This window comes from Mauremys mutica, chromosome 2 (genome assembly GCF_020497125.1).
Source record: "Mauremys mutica isolate MM-2020 ecotype Southern chromosome 2, ASM2049712v1, whole genome shotgun sequence".
Taxonomy (NCBI): Eukaryota; Metazoa; Chordata; order Testudines; family Geoemydidae; genus Mauremys; species Mauremys mutica.
Window position 1 is genome coordinate 78206351 of NC_059073.1, and position 15834 is coordinate 78222184.

At 40.3% G+C, this 15834-nt stretch overlaps 1 protein-coding gene across 2 annotated transcripts in view; it reads left to right on the plus strand.

The window, feature by feature from the left end:
• Window positions 1-15588, plus strand: part of KLHL14 (kelch like family member 14) — a 78741-nt gene extending 63153 nt beyond the window's left edge. Inside the window, exons 5-9 of one of the 2 annotated variants that reach the window (XM_045003230.1) lie at window positions 1790-1980; window positions 2091-2249; window positions 12140-12297; window positions 14061-14148; window positions 14472-15588. In XM_045003230.1, coding sequence (XP_044859165.1) covers window positions 1790-1980; window positions 2091-2249; window positions 12140-12297; window positions 14061-14148; window positions 14472-14515 — 640 coding nt within the window. In that variant the 3' untranslated portion in view covers window positions 14516-15588. Of the gene's footprint in view, window positions 1-1789; window positions 1981-2090; window positions 2250-12139; window positions 12298-14060 lie in introns of both variants that reach the window. The other variant, XM_045003229.1, reaches the window with a different exon arrangement.
• The last annotated feature ends 246 nt before the right edge of the window (window positions 15589-15834 follow it).

The window sequence follows — 15834 nt, forward strand, 5'->3', positions numbered from 1 at the left end:
TGTACCCACCAGGGGCGGCTCTAGGCATTTTGCCGTCCCAAGCAAGGCAGGCAGGCTGCCTTCGGCGGCTTGCCTGCGGAGGGTCCGCTGGTCCCGCGGCTTCGGTGTACCTCCCGCAGGCAGGGTGCCGAAGGCAGCCTGTCTGCCGCCCTCGCGGCAACCGGCAGAGCGCCCCCCGCGGCTTGCTGGGGCCTGGAGCCACCCCTGGTACCCACAAGTTAAAAATAAAAAGCAGCACAGAAAATTCAGAACAACCCAATTACTCATAAGCAAGAGCACTGCTTCATGGGCACCAAATCTCTCCTGCTTCATAGTAAGAATAAGGTCATAGTTGGGAGCAGCTAGACCACATCATACTTGGCCATTCTACTCCCTTGACAGACTTTGCAAGGAAGTGGCAACACACAGGATTTGAAGTTTCAGTTTAGTGTGGAGGATTATGCCTACTGTTTAGCCTTACTAACACTTACACATCAGCTCACCTTGTGCTCACTGCTTTGTTCCTTGCAAAGACTTGCAGGATCGAGGCCTAAGTAAAACTTGACAATCTGTGTGATGCCTTAAGGAACTTTATTTTGTGATTCAAAAGACTGGCTGTGTAGTGCTTAGATATCAATTTAGGTGTCTGATATTAGCTATGCAAGTTTGAAAAACTTGTCCAATTGCTTTCTTTATATGCTACACTCGCAATTTATTAATTGGATATGGTGTTTCAGTTACACTTAGTAATTAGGACTGTACCTCGTAGTGTCTAAAATGCAAGTATCAGTCTGGGCTTTGACTCCCTTGGGAGTGTTGCAAAAGTAAGGACTGGAGGATTGGGCCCTCTAAGTCTTGTCAGCCTAAACTATATACTAGTCCTAGTGTACAGCTATTCAGCACTGCTGTTTTCTTCCTCATACTGATGCTTTTTACAACTAAAGGGCCTGATGCTGCCATTCTTACTCTAGGAAATCTCCCATTAACATCTGGGGAGTCTTCCATGAGTAAGGATTGGCCCAAACTAGGAAAGTCTTAAAACACCCCCAATACTCTATTTTTATTCCTGTAGTAAACACTTAACATTAATTTTGAAGGAGCTAGGAAAGCAAACTGTAGGAGAAGTTCTGTCAGCACATAGCCCTGACCAGAAACAATAATTAGTTTCCTGTGTACCTGAGTTGTATGTGAAACCAGGCAGATGGCTAAAACTTTGATCAGAGTTAGTTAGTTGGACCTTTGTGAGTTAAAGGGCAGAAATGTAATACTGTGCCTGGCTTAAGGAAAGTTGTTCTATTTGCAGTACTGCAGAAAGAAGAAAAAAATGATAATTGAAGAAAAATTTTGATGATGTGGTTCTCTTAGTAAATTGGGAACAATGACCCTTGAAGGACCATAAAGAAAGTGAATGTCAAGATAATTTATTATTGTTACATTATCTACCTCATTTTTCACTTTGTCTTACTAAGTTGTTATATCCTTACAAAGTACCAAATGCCCCAAACATTAATAAGCACCTTTTTATCCTTCAGTGCTATTTAAAGCTTTGGGAAAAGAAAGGTATTCGTCACTAGATGTATGTGTATTAATTGTTTTGACATGAAAAACAAAGTATTCATTTGATGCAGAGCACATATTTCATTAGCAAACCAGATCCAATTTTTAAATGGCCCTAAACGTTTGAAACCCACAGACACTCCTTTTTGAAGTAGAACTTAAAGTAACAGCTAATTTAGTTCAAAGAATAGAATGAAAGAATTGTCTTAGTAACTAATTGGATTATTTATATTTATTTATTTATTTACTCTAGGAGAGCCAGCTTCTATGCATGTCGGCTTGATAAGAACTTGTATGTGATTGGTGGAAGAAATGAAACTGGCTACTTGTCCAGCGTGGAATGCTATAATTTAGAGACAAATGAATGGCGTTATGTATCTTCTTTACCGCAACCTCTAGCAGCGCATGCAGGAGCAGTGCACAATGGCAAGATATATATTTCGGGCAAGTCTCTTTTCGTATTACTGCTACATACAAAACTTCACAGGCAAATTCCTGTTGCAAGGCGACATCTTCATTTACATTTAATTAATGAAGGTATATTTCCTTTGTAGGGGGTGTTCATAATGGAGAATATGTCCCCTGGCTGTACTGCTACGATCCTGTAATGGACGTCTGGGCCCGAAAACAGGACATGAACACAAAGCGAGCTATCCACACTTTGGCTGTAATGAATGATCGACTGTATGCAATTGGAGGAAACCATTTGAAAGGTCACCTTTTTATAGCAAAACAACATTTCAATGGCCTGTCTCTGGACAGAGGATATTTCTGTTAGCTAGTCATTGTTAAACTAGGTTTAAAAACCCTGAAACACAATTTAACAGGATGCTTAAGCCAGCAGTTTTAAAAACATCTTATGCAAATTATTTCAAAATTATAACAGTACATTAAATATATGAGTAATGAATGCTTTGGATAATAAAAAAACAGGAGCTTCTATTACTCAAAAGCATGGACAATTTGTCATTACCATGAATTCAGAGAAACAAACAGATTATTCTTTGACCCAAATGTAACAGCAATATTTTCCTCTAAATCATTTTCCAAGATGTGAAGTAATAGTTTTATTCACAGCCTCACAGAGAAACAACCCCCTGATTTAATGAAAAACCATCCATTAAATATTAGGACTAGGGAATTAAAATCCCTTTTTAATATTAAATGTAGCCTGTGAATTTAAATTCTTTATTAATTCTGTTTAAAGGTCTCTTGTTTTCATCTTTTAAAAGCTTTTCTTTAATGACTAGTGTATAGGCATCCAGTGTTCTTCTTTGAATATGTACATGCCACTCCCATTAATGTTAAAAGGATGCTGTGTAATCTAGACAGTTTAAAAAATGAGTTTATAGAAGTTTCATGCACCTCTCCTGCCCCTGTGTCTCCCTGACAATGTCTGTCATTTTATAATCAAATTTGTTTGTTTTGTCTCCCCCGTTGCAGCATGAAAGAGCCACACAGACAAAAGGGGAAACTAACTGACAGTGCAGGAGAAGCAGTAAAAATGACTATGGGTAAAATTTTCAAAAGTGCCTGAATAACTTATGAGCCTAAGTCCCAATGAGACCTTAAGTCACTTTGGGGATGTCCACATTACAAGTGAAGGTATGAGTGTAGCATGCGTAGCTTTAATCAAGCTAATATGGGGAAAATAGGGCTACGTGTACACTATGAGCAAGGGGTGGGATTGTCCTGCTTGTTTACACATACTCAAGCTACCTCTCATTGAAATAACGTGAGTATAAAATAGCAATGTAGCCACAATAGCACAGGCTACAGAAGCACAGCTGAGCCATGCCGAGTACATACCCACCAGTTTTAGTATGTGTATACGAGCAGGGGAATTGCACCCCTAGCTTGTAGTGTAAATGTAGCGTAACAGTGTAGACATACAAAATTTCACAGGCAAATTGCTGTTGCAAGGTGACATCTTCATTTACATTTCATTAATGAAGGTATATTTCCTTTGTAAGGGGTGTTGATGATTGAGAATATGTCCCCTGGCTGTACTGCTATGACCTTGTTATGGACGACCCATATGAAGACACAAGCTTCAGCATGTGCTAGCAACCAGAGTACAATCCCTGTAGGGAGCTTGGGTATGTACTCTGGTTGTTAGCCTGTGCTAAAGCCTGTGCCACTACATTTACACTGCTATTGTTACCTGTACTAGCTAGATTAATGTCAACAAGATTATGACTACCTGTGATACAATCATATCTTTCTTTGTAAACATAGCCTCATGCACTTTGGAAAATTTTCCCCTATATGCATAGTTGGCTGAAGCACATATAGGGACCATAGGGAAGCATAAAGTCCCCTCAGTAAATAGCACTGTGGCAGATAGTGCCTTTATGCCAAGTGCAGAACTAGGTTAGCCAGTACTGTGCAGCCTACAGGAGCATTCTAAGGTGGGATAGGCCAAAAGAAAGAAGGAGTAGAAGCTCTCTATGTACCACACACCTGAAAATCAGGCCACTTTTAGGTGCCAAGTTTGAAAATACTGGTCTTTGAGTACTTTGAAATGTTGATCTTTGAAACAGTTCTATACTAAAAAGTGAGGTTGACCCAGCTACGTTGCTCGGGGATGTGGAAAATCCACACCCCTGAGCGACATAGTTAAGCCAATCTAACCCCTAGTGTAGACAGCGCTAAATTGACGGATGAAGTTGTCTGTCAATCTAGCTACTGCCTGTTGGGGAAGTGGATTAACTACAGTGATGGGAGTGATTAACTACCTATGCTGTCACTGTCATGTCTACACAAGCGCTGAAGCTGCACAGCTGTAGCATTTTAAGTGTCATTCTAGTCTTATTTCCACAGAGCTCCACCATTCATTTTTCTATTGGAATAACAAAATTAAGAGGTATGTAAAAACTGGAAATGTTCCCCTCTTCATTTCTTCTTTTAGGCTCTATTTTGTCCTTCCATGCAACAGAGGAAAGCAATAAGTAAAGGACAGAGTTGCAACACTATATACATTTAACTAAAGAGAGTGCATTTCCATATTTTTAATATTGCTCCCAGAAGGGTTTCAGCATTGGACTCTTAATGTTTTATAAATAGAGGGTCAGATCCTCAGTTTAATGAATAAAGAGCATCACTCCATTGGAATATCATTGATATATGCCAGCTGAGGATTCGGCCTTAAGATCTGGCCTACTCAACGTGGGGGTTGTAAACAAAGTGCTTTGTGTTCCTTGACTCATATGTTCCATAGAATAGCAAAATGTTGATTAAAGTATATTTGAACGTGTGTTGATTAAAATTAAATGGAACTGTAATACACACTTTAGTAAGGTCTCTTTACTCAGGAAGTTGTGACCACAGTTCTGATCTCCCTGGTGGCATCTCCCAATTTCATCAGACAAATAAAATGGAACATGTTACAATCATATTTTCTGCTGTACCATGTTGTTGCCTTGTATGCTTCAGACATGGCTGAGTTGCTCTTTGTTGTGGGATATTTGCCATCTTTGCTCCCAAAACGCAGTCTGTTGTTTTGAGAAAGAGTTCTTTGAAAAACATTTCTTCTTATTTGCCCAGTGATGAGGAGCTCAAAGAAGAACTGTAAGTGAAGGGAGAGTGGATTGTAGTGTTGATTCTGCAACAAATGCTGCATTGCCGGCAAGTTAAAGAAGTATGGGCTGGATGAATGGACTATAAGGTGGATAGAAAGCTGGCTAGATCGTCGGGCTCAATGGGTAGTGATCAATGGCTCCATGTCTAATTGGCAGCTGGTTTCAAGTGGAGTGCCCCAAAGGTCAGTCCTGGGGCTGGGTTTGTTCAATATCTTCATTAGTGATCTGGAGGACAGCGTGGACTGCACTCTCAGCAAGTTTGCAGATGACACTAAACTGGGAGGAGTGGTAGATACGCTGGAGGGTAGGGATAGGATACAGAGGGACCTAGATAAATTAGAACACTGGGCCAGAAGATACCTGATGAGGTTCAATAAGGACAAGTGCAGAGTCCTGCACTTAGGACAGAAGAATCCCATTCACTGTTACAGACTAGGGACCGAATGGCTAGGAAGCAGTTCTGCAGAAAAGGACCTGGGGGTTACAGTGGACGAGAAGCTGGATATGAGTCAACAGTGTGTCCTTGTTGCCAAGAAGGCTAATGGCATTTTAGGCTGTATAAGTAGGGGTATTGCCAGCAGATCGAGGGACGGGATCATTCCCCTCTATTCGACATTGATGAGGCCTCATCTGGAGTACTGTGTCCAGTTTTGGGCCCCACACTACAAGAAGGCTGTGGAAAAATTGGAAAGAGTCCAGCAGAGGGCAACAAAAATGATTAGGGGGATGGAGCACATGACTTATGAGGAGAGGCTGAGGGAACTGGGATTGTTTAGTCTACAGAAGAGAAGAATGAGGGGGGATTTGATAGCTGCTTTCAACTACCTGAAAGGGGGTTCCAAAGAGGATGGATCTAGACTGTTCTCAGTGGTAGCAGATGACAGAACAAGGAGTAATGATCTCAAGTTGCAGTGGAGGAGGTTTAGGTTGGATATTAGGAAAAATGTTTTCACTAGGAGGGTGGTGAAGCCCTGGAATGGGTTACCTAGGGAGGTGGTGGAATCTCCTTCCTTAGAGGTTTTTAAGGTCAGACTTGACAAAGCCCTGGCTGGGATGATTTAGTTGGGAATTGGTCCTGCTTTGAGCAGGGGGTTGAACTAGATGACCTCCTGAGGTCCCTTCCAGCCCTGATATTCTATGATTCTATGATTGACTTGGGGTAGTAAAGACGCTCTGATAGCTCAATGGCAAAGCACTCATTTGTGAAGCTGGATCTCTACTAGTGTCAGTGTCTTTACCTCATCATAACTAATTGTGGGTATACTGTAATGTTGAGGGGGGGTCTCTGGCAGATTCTGGGCACACCAGGACCGGCGCTGTTCAATATCTTCATCGACTACTTAGATCATGGGTTCTTAAACTGGGGGTCGTGACCCCTCAGGGGGTCGTGAGGTTATTATGTGGAGGGGTCGTGAGCTGTCAGCCTCCACCCCAAACCCCACTTTCCCCCCAGCATTTATAATGGCGTTAAATATATTAAAAAGTGTTTTTAATTTATAAGGGGGGTCGCACTCAGAGACTTGCTGTGTGAAAGGGGTCACCAGTACAAAACTTTGAGAACCACTGACTTAGATATTGGCATAGAAAGTATGCTTATTAAGTTTGCAGATTATACCAAACTGGGAAGGATTGCAACTGCTTTGGAGGATAGGGTCATAATTCAAAATGATCTGGACAAATTGGAGAAATGGTCTGAGGTAAACAGGATGAAGTTTAACAAAGACAAATGCAAAGTGCTCCACTTAGGAAGGAACACTCAGTTTCACACATACAGAATGGGAAGAGACTGTCTAGGAAGGAGTACGGCAGAGAGGGATCTGGGGGTTATAGTGGACCACAGGCTAAATATGAGTCGACAGTGTGATGCTGTTGCAAAAAAAGCAAACATGATTCTGGGATGCATTAACAGGTGTGTTGTGAGCAAGACAGGAGAAGTCATTCTTCCGCTCTACCCTGCACTGGTTAGGTCTCAACTGGAGTATTGTGTCCAGTTCTGGGCACCGCATTTCAAGAAAGATGTGGAGAAATTGGAGAGGGTCCAGAGAAGAGCAACAAGAATGATTAAAGGTCTAGAGAACATGCCCTATGAAGGAAGGCTGAAAGAATTGGGTTTGTTTAGTTTGGAAAAGAGAAGACTGAGAGGGGACATGATAGCAGTTTTCAGGTATCTAAAAGGGTGTCATAAGGAGGAGGGAGAAAACTTGTTCACCTTAGCCTCTAAGGATAGAACAAGAAGCAATGGGCTTAAACTGCAGCAAGGGAAGTTTACGTTGGACATTAGGAAAATGTTCCTAACTGCAGGGTGGTTAAACACTAGAATAAATTGCCTAGGGAGATTGTGGAATCTCCATCTCTGGAAATATTTAAGAGTAGGTTAGATAAATGTCTATCCAGGATGGTCTAGATAGTATTTGGTCCTGCCATGAGGACAGGGGACTGGACTCAATGACCTCTCGAGGTCCCTTCCAGTCCTAGCATCTATGAATCTATGAATCACACTGGGTTGGCCTCATTATGGTCCCTTGAAAATTCTGCTGTGATGCCAAATCATTTCGTCACACCTGTTCATTCCTGACATAAACTAATAATTTTGCAAGCGTCATTGTTATGGGCTACTTATATCACCAAATGCCCTTTCGCAGAAAGTCTTATATTCTCCTTCTCTTTTCTGTTTTCTGTTCCCTTTGATGAGAAAGAAGATAGAAATATAAAACAAATCATATTGGTGTATGACTAAGACTGTAATTTTATTGCAGTGTTCCTAAAATTGTTTGGGCTTTCTTGAGATTTAAGGTATTTGATAAGAGGAAATGTTGTCTAAAGAATAGAGCATGTAATGGGAGCATGTACTCCTGTTATCTATTTCTAGCTGATCAACTCAATCCCTGTGTGAACTTGGGCAAATCATTTAATGTCTCTGGGCCTCAATTTGCCCATCTGTAAAGTGACAGTAATACAATTTACCTCAGAGGGTCATTATAAGAATTATAGAACCAAAGTAGATTCCACAGTCTAGACTGTAAGATGGTGCCAATTCTAAACCACATTTTGACCCCTTCTAAAAAATTCACAGACTTGACCACTGAAAGAAGAGACGCTATTGTTGCCAATCTAACAAGCTGTTATCAAAAAAAGAGTGGATTTACACTTTGAAAAAATTATCCTAACTTCTTTTGTCCACTCTTAACTCAAAATGGCTTAACGTGAAGATCTCAGAATTGTGATGCATTGATCCCCAGTGAAAGCTGGAGCACAGATCTAGTTTTGCCTTTTTTGAGTACCTAATTCTTTGTTTACATATATATTGTCTGTAGGCTTCCACATTCAGATCTTGATTCTCCCATTTTGCTTGTATCTTGTGTAGCCATTTGCAAAGTGGGCATAAGTTCTATCATTCCAATTTTATAGAGTTTTACAATATCTTTGCACCTACTTTGCACAATTGTAAATGACTCCACAAAGTACAAGGCAGTGGAGAATCAATCTCAGAGACCTAGATGCCTCAAAAAGAACAGGAGTACTTGTGGCACCTTAGAGACTAACAAATTTATTTGAGCATAAGCTTTCGTGGGCTACAGCCCACTTCTTCGGATGCATGGAATGGAACATATATTGAGGAGATATATATACACATACAGAGAGCATGAAAAGGTGGGAGTTGTCTTACCAACTCTGAGAGGCCAATTAAGTAAGGAAAAAAAATTTTGAAGTGATAATCAAGATAGCCCAGTACAGACAGTTTGATAAGAAGTGTGAGAATACTTACAAGGGGAGATAGATTCAATGTTTGTAATGGCTCAGCCATTCCCAGTCCCTATTGAAACCTAAGGTAATTGTATCTAGTTTGCATATCAATTCCAGCTCAGCAGTTTCTCGTTGGAGTCTGTTTTTGAAGCTTTTCTGTTGCAAAACTGCCACCCGCAGGTCTGTCACTGAATGACCAGACAGGTTAAAGTGTTCTCCTACTGGTTTTTGAGTGTTGTGATTCCTGATGTCAGACTTGTGTCCATTAATTCTTTTGCGTAGAGACTGTCCAGTTTGGCCAATGTACATGGCAGAGGGGCATTGCTGGCACATGATGGCATATATCACATTGGTAGATGTGCAGGTGAATGAGCCCCTGATGGTATGGCTGATGTGATTAGGTCCTATGATGATGTCACTTGAATAGATATCTGGACAGAGTTGGCATCGGACTTTGTTGCAAGGGTGGGTTCCTGGGTTAGTGTTTTTGTTCAGTGATGTGTGGTTGCTGGTGAGTATTTGCTTCAGGTTGGGGGGGTTGTCTGTAAGCGAGGACAGGTCTGTCCCCCAAGATCTGTGAAAGTGAGGGATCATCTTTCAGAATAGATCGTAGATCTTTGATGATGCGCTGGAGAGGTTTTAGTTGGGGGCTGAAGGTGACAGCTAGTGGTGTTCTGTTATTTTCTTTGTTGGGCCTGTCTTGTAGGAGGTGACTTCTGGGTACTCGTCTGGCTCTGTCAATCTTTTTTTCACTTCAGCAGGTGGGTATTGTAGTTTTAAGAATGCTTGATAGAGATCTTGTAAGTGCTTGTCTCTGTCTGAAGGATTGTAGCAAATGCAGTCGTATCTTAGAGCTTGGCTGTAGATGCCTCAGATCTCCTTGACAATCTGGATACAGACCTGCAAATGGCACAAGTACAACTGTGGTGGTGGCATTGGTAGGTGCTCTTCTCCTGACAAGAGTGGTATCATAAGGCTTCTCTTATGTGGCTTCTTCATTCTTTCCTGGCTGAGCATTCCCTGATGGTGGCTTCAAGTAATTACTTATCATCTCTAAGGGAGCTCATATGTGGTGTTCCACAGGGCTCCATCTTGTCTCCCTCCCTGTTTCCATCCTTGTGTATATGGGGCCAGTAGGAGCGTTAGTGGGGAGGCATGGGCCTCAGTATCTTCATTTTGTTGATACCCATCTCTCCTTCGCTGTCTTGTCTGATCCAGTCAGCGCTATTGAATACTTTACTCAATGTCTGGGGGAGATTGGGGCATGGACGAGGTCTAGCTGGCTGAGATCAATGCCGATAATACTGGGGTGATACTGATTTGGTTGCAGGACGCAACCAGAGAGAGAGCGTGTTATATCTACCTCTTGCTTGGAAGACTTGTACCCACCTTTTCACAATCTGGGGGCATCGTTGCACCCCAGCTTCTGTTTAATGATTACAAAGCAGCAGTGACCAGGAAGGCTTTTTTCCATCTCCGTCAGGAGAGAGTGACCATTCTTTTTGTGGATGTGGTCTTTGCCCTTCATGACTGCTGCAATGCACACTAATGAGGCTACACCTTAAATCAGCTGGAAACTGACGCTTGTTCAGAATATGGCAGCCTGCTTATTAAGCAGAGTATCTTTCTGGAAGCATATGACACCAGTGCTTCTGCATTGCCTATCTGTGGTTTCTGGGTGAGGTTTAAGATGTTGATTTTAAATGATAGACTCCTAAATGGCTTGGAACCGGTCTACTTTAGGGACAGCTTCTCGCCATGCATTATTGCTGCAGAAGTCAGCATTGGTGCTCAAGCTGGAACCCCATCTGTATAAAATAGTAGCTACTAGCAAGACATTCTACTTGAGGCAACCTAAATTTTGAAACTTACTCCCCATCCCGTGTTTGTCCAGAATAGCTTGGATCTGTTGATCTTCAGGGAACACTGCCCCCACTTCTAGAGTGGGATAATTGGTTGGTGAGGAGGGATATTGTTTGGGGTCTGCTTTCATCATTTCTTAGTTATTTTCTAGTTTGGGATGAAGAGAAGCCTCTGGTTTGGTTAGGTTTGTTATGCAGTTGTATTTTTGATTCATTACAGGGACCCGGAGTCCTTGGGTTAGGTGCTTTTTAAAGAGTTAGTATAAATTGAAATAGTTAAAGAAATAAACATTAGAGGAGCTGGCTTACATATCTGTACATTGGATAAGATTTTTCATCATTCTTTTCTAAAATGACTTTCTTCTAAACTTACTAGTGCTGGGAGGAAATAGAATAATTTTATTTTTATTTTTTTGAATGATAGAGAAATTTCCTTAAAAAAGATTCATTGAGAAAGTGCTAAGGTTCTGTCTTAATATTTATTAATTTAAAACAACATTGTTGTAAATAAAATATTTCTAAAAAGCAAAACCCCAAACATTTGAAGTCAGGAAGTTCTAAGTTAAAGTTAAAAAAGTTAAAAAAATTTAGTTTTTCAAAACCTTAAACATTGGAAAGTCTCGAAATACTCAGAACATTTTCCATCACTAGCTTTATCTTTCTGTCCCTTTACCCTCACTTCTCCTCCAGTTACAGGTGGAAGACCCTCACTAGTGGCCGAATGGAATAAATGCCAGTTTTCCCTGAATAACTTAGATTTTTGCATTATGATAACATCTGCAGCTATCCTGCTGGCTTGTATCAAGTACAGGGATTTTTTAGGCCTTTATTGTAAGGGTAGGCTATTTGGGAGTCTTTCATCATATGATCAGGGTGGATGTGGAAAAAGTTGACCTCTGGTTTTGGTGGCATGGGACTTCTGAACTATATAAGTAAGGTTAATAGCATAAAATTGGGCTCCTTCTATAGTCATGTGTGGCCCATTTTTGGAAGTTAATATAAGACAATGTGGTCGCTGGCCTGTGGGAGATCTTTGTGATGGGGAGTGGATAGTTTTGCAGCTGATAGGCCAGTACGGTATCTTTATTCCTGGATAGTAGGTGACTGTGGAAGTTAAATGCAGGATAGTGGTTGGGGAGTTGAAGTTGGTATTGGAACTGTTACTATGTATTTTCACTTTGTTTAAATAGGTATGGGCCCAAACCAAAACACTGCATACAAATTCACAGAATTTCAGATCCAGACTTCGCAGCTCCTGGCTTTTATATTTTTTAGAAAATTCCTATTACTATTACCATCCATCAGGAACTATTAGAGGTGGCCGCAGTTGTACTTTTGAAATAAATGTGGCTTTTAAAAAGGATCTAGAAACGTAAAGATGCCTGCTTTAACTTATTTTCTAAATATTTTATTCAGGTTTTTCCCATCTTGATGTGATGCTTGTGGAATGCTATGATCCAAAAGGTGACCAGTGGAATATTCTTCAGACTCCTATTTTGGAAGGTCGCAGTGGCCCTGGATGCGCAGTTCTTGATGATAGTATTTACCTTGTCGGAGGCTACAGTTGGAGTATGGTGTGTACCTGTTTTCTGAAAATGGCTCCTCATGCAATTTTTAGTTACTGTCTGAAAAAAGTTGTGCCTGTTCTTTTTTTCCTTCTAAGAAATGCTGAAAATATAAATCAAGGACTGTCAAAATCTTGGATGCATTGAAAATGTTCTTGAGGCTGATTTACAGCTTGGTTTGTAAAGCTGACATTACTTATTGATTTTCTGATGGAAATAATCTTATTTCATTTCCAATTTTATTTTATTATGAAAATATAGATTAAGGGCTAAGTCCCAGATTTTTAAAGCTTAGCGTTGCACTGCCAAAGTGATTTAGGAGCCTAAATCTCATTTATAGAAGTGATATAGGCAATTAGGACATTAACTGACAGTGGGATTTAAAGTGCCTAACACACTTTTGAAAATGGGACTTAAGCTCCTAAATCAATTAGGCATTGCAATGCTGAGAGCTGCAATGCTTAAATAGCTTTAAAATTCTGGGCCTTAGCCTGCAAACGCTGTTGCTTAAGTTACATCCATAAAATGCACGCATACATGTAAAACAAGAAGCTCCACTGAACCCTGGGGATTGGGCATGCAAAACAACTGCTGTGAAATGTTATAGTCTAAAGGATTTAGTACATAGTTGGGTATCAAAAGGTCTGGGGTTATAATCCCAGCTCTTCCGCTGGCTCCCTGCATGGCCTGGCGCAAGTCACTTCACATTCTAAGTTCCCCAAAGGGGACTATTAGTACTTACCTACCTGTTTTATTCTGTTATTGTGAGTTTTAGTTGATGTTATACAGTGCTTTGAAGTCAGGATTGACGTCAGTGGTACAGGATTGGGCCCATAAAGTACTATATAAAATTAAGTGTTATTGATTGAACTTTCTGTGTAAAGTGCCTATTTGCAAGTGTGTATCTGCCTGCACAATTACCTTTTGGCACCTATGTACGTTTTTATAGGTTAGAATACATGCAATTTTTTGGAAAATGTAGCCCTACATGTACATTTTGATGTTATTAAACAAGTGTAATTTTAATGTATGTTTAAGATCTTGCTTCCCTTACTTACATGAATAGTCCCATTGACTTGGACTGAAATATTTTTACCAACACATTGAGCCGGGTTCTCCTCAAACTTACACTAGTTGTACAGCATGGTTGCTCTATTAACCTCTGATTTACTGCCGGATAAGAGAAAGATCAGCCCCTTTATAGTTGACTTTAGAAAAAAGAAGTAAAGCTTCTTTGGTAATGTTATTTGCATGATGTACATGAGTATATGCACTAATGAAGTTGGGGAAGAGGACATGGATTGATTTAAGACAGCTTCAGGGTTTTTTTTAATCTGAGCATCAGTCACTTGTAGGGAACTTTTAGCATTTTTTCATTATTTCAGTTTCTTTTTAAGATAAGATATTTTAGAATAAATTATTTTAATTTGTATGAGGTGCAGTGATACAAAACAGGAGTGTAATTTGGCAAAATTGAGTAGTGATTTTGGGTCCCTCAATACTTGTATACCTCACTAAAGACATTTTTAGAGCAACAACGAGGAGTTCGGTGGCACCTTAAAGACTAACAGATTTATTAGGGCATAAGCGGAAAGCTTATGCCCAAATAAATCTGTTAGTCTTTAAGGTGCCACCAGACGCCTCGTTTTTTTGTGGATACAGACTGACTTGATTTTGAAAGGGTGAGTGTTCAGCACTTTATGACAATTGAGCCTCTTTAATGTATCTCAAGTTTTGCTCTCACGTTTCAATAAGCTTTTGTTCTGTCATAGGGAGCCTACAAATCTTCTACTATTTGCTACAGTCCTGAGAAAGGAACCTGGACAGAACTAGAAGGAGATGTAGCTGAGCCACTTGCAGGTCCTGCATGTTCAACTGTCATACTGCCAGCCTGTGTACCATACAACAAATAATATTCGAGAAGCACTGAAATGAACAATATTACATTCTGGAAAGTAATAACGGGTGACGTAAATATTTTAATAGAACAGAATTCCTGGCAAAACAAAACTACCATAATTGACCCCTTATTTCAGATTTATGCTTTAAAAGCAAACTGGGAACAAAAAGTCTCATCTCAGATAGATGCCGGTGTCTTGTGAAGCAAGTAGCTAGAACACACCGAACATTACATGCTGACAGACTGCCATTTCAGACTGATTTTAACTTTTTTCCCACTACAGAAATATTCTTCACATGGATTTTAACTTTTAAAAATGAAGGCTAAATGTCCAAATACAGCCTGAAAAGACAAGATCAGTTTTGTGCATTATATTCTACCTGCATGTGATCTATGTGAAGTCATGAGGATGTTGTGTTCATGAATGCTTCAAAACTCAGACACCGAAAAGCTCACTCTGCATTGCAGAACTGTCTCCCCCTCTGTAATCCTAACCTACAGCTACTTCATATGCTCTGCAAGCAACACAGCATCAAAAGATCTTAAAAGGTAAAGAAATGTCATTCCATTTTTGCACAACTTGGCTTCTCATACACTCTGCCTTCAAAGTCCCCATGTGTAAGTGTAGTGAAGAGCACTTCTTGCAATAGTGATTTTAAGGATTAGGACCAAATTATGCTCTTAGTTACACTGGTACAAATGCAGAACCACTCCACTAAAATCAATGGAATGAATGTTTTTATAGCTGGTGTGACTGAAATCTTGGCCTAAACCTCAAATTCTGGGTTTACAAAGTAAGTTTTTCTCATAAGCAGTTAAAAGACAACACAGTCCATTAATACAGTAAAAATACAAGAATTTATCTTCATTTTCACTAACATTAGAAGTGAACACACTTGCTATTTGCTTTCAAAGACAAGAACACTGAATTTAAGCATAATGGTACCTCTTTAGACTTTTAAATTAGTATGCATAGAATTGAAGGGACTCTGGTAAGTGGCTAAAATCCTCGTCTCTGATTTACCTTCAGATGTTCATAATTTGAAGGGTTTTCTCTGTTGATCCAGAAAAATACAGGGCTGGATTCTCCACTGCCTTATACCTTGTTTAGTTATTTACATCTGGTAAAGTGAGTCAAAATGCTACCAGATCAGAACAGTTGCATGTTACACCCACTTTACACAGTTGTACTTGATTACATAGGGTGCAAGGCAGTGGCAAATCAGGCCCTATGTGTTTTTATGCTTATGTCTTCCTTTTGCAGCAGCAATTGACTTACAAACACTGTGCCTGGTTCTCCACTGCCTCTTGGCTTGCATAAGGATTTTGACCTGTACACAATGCACATAAAATACTTCTTCAAGTGCTTGTTCATGTCCATTCCATGTTAGGTGTGTGTGCACACCACAAGCACCAGTGCCGGAAGTTTTTCCTTCAATGGTATCTGTAGGGGGCCGGCTCTGGCACCCTCTGGTGGCATGCATATGTGCCGGTATAAGGGGCAGCATCGGCCCCCTCAATTCCTTCTTACTGCCAGTGACGTAGTGGAACATCTCCTTGCTTCGGCAAGTACTCTTACCCAGTGTTCTTCCTATTATTTATTGTGTAAATAGTTCTTAGATAAGTAGTTCTTTTGTTCTCTTAAT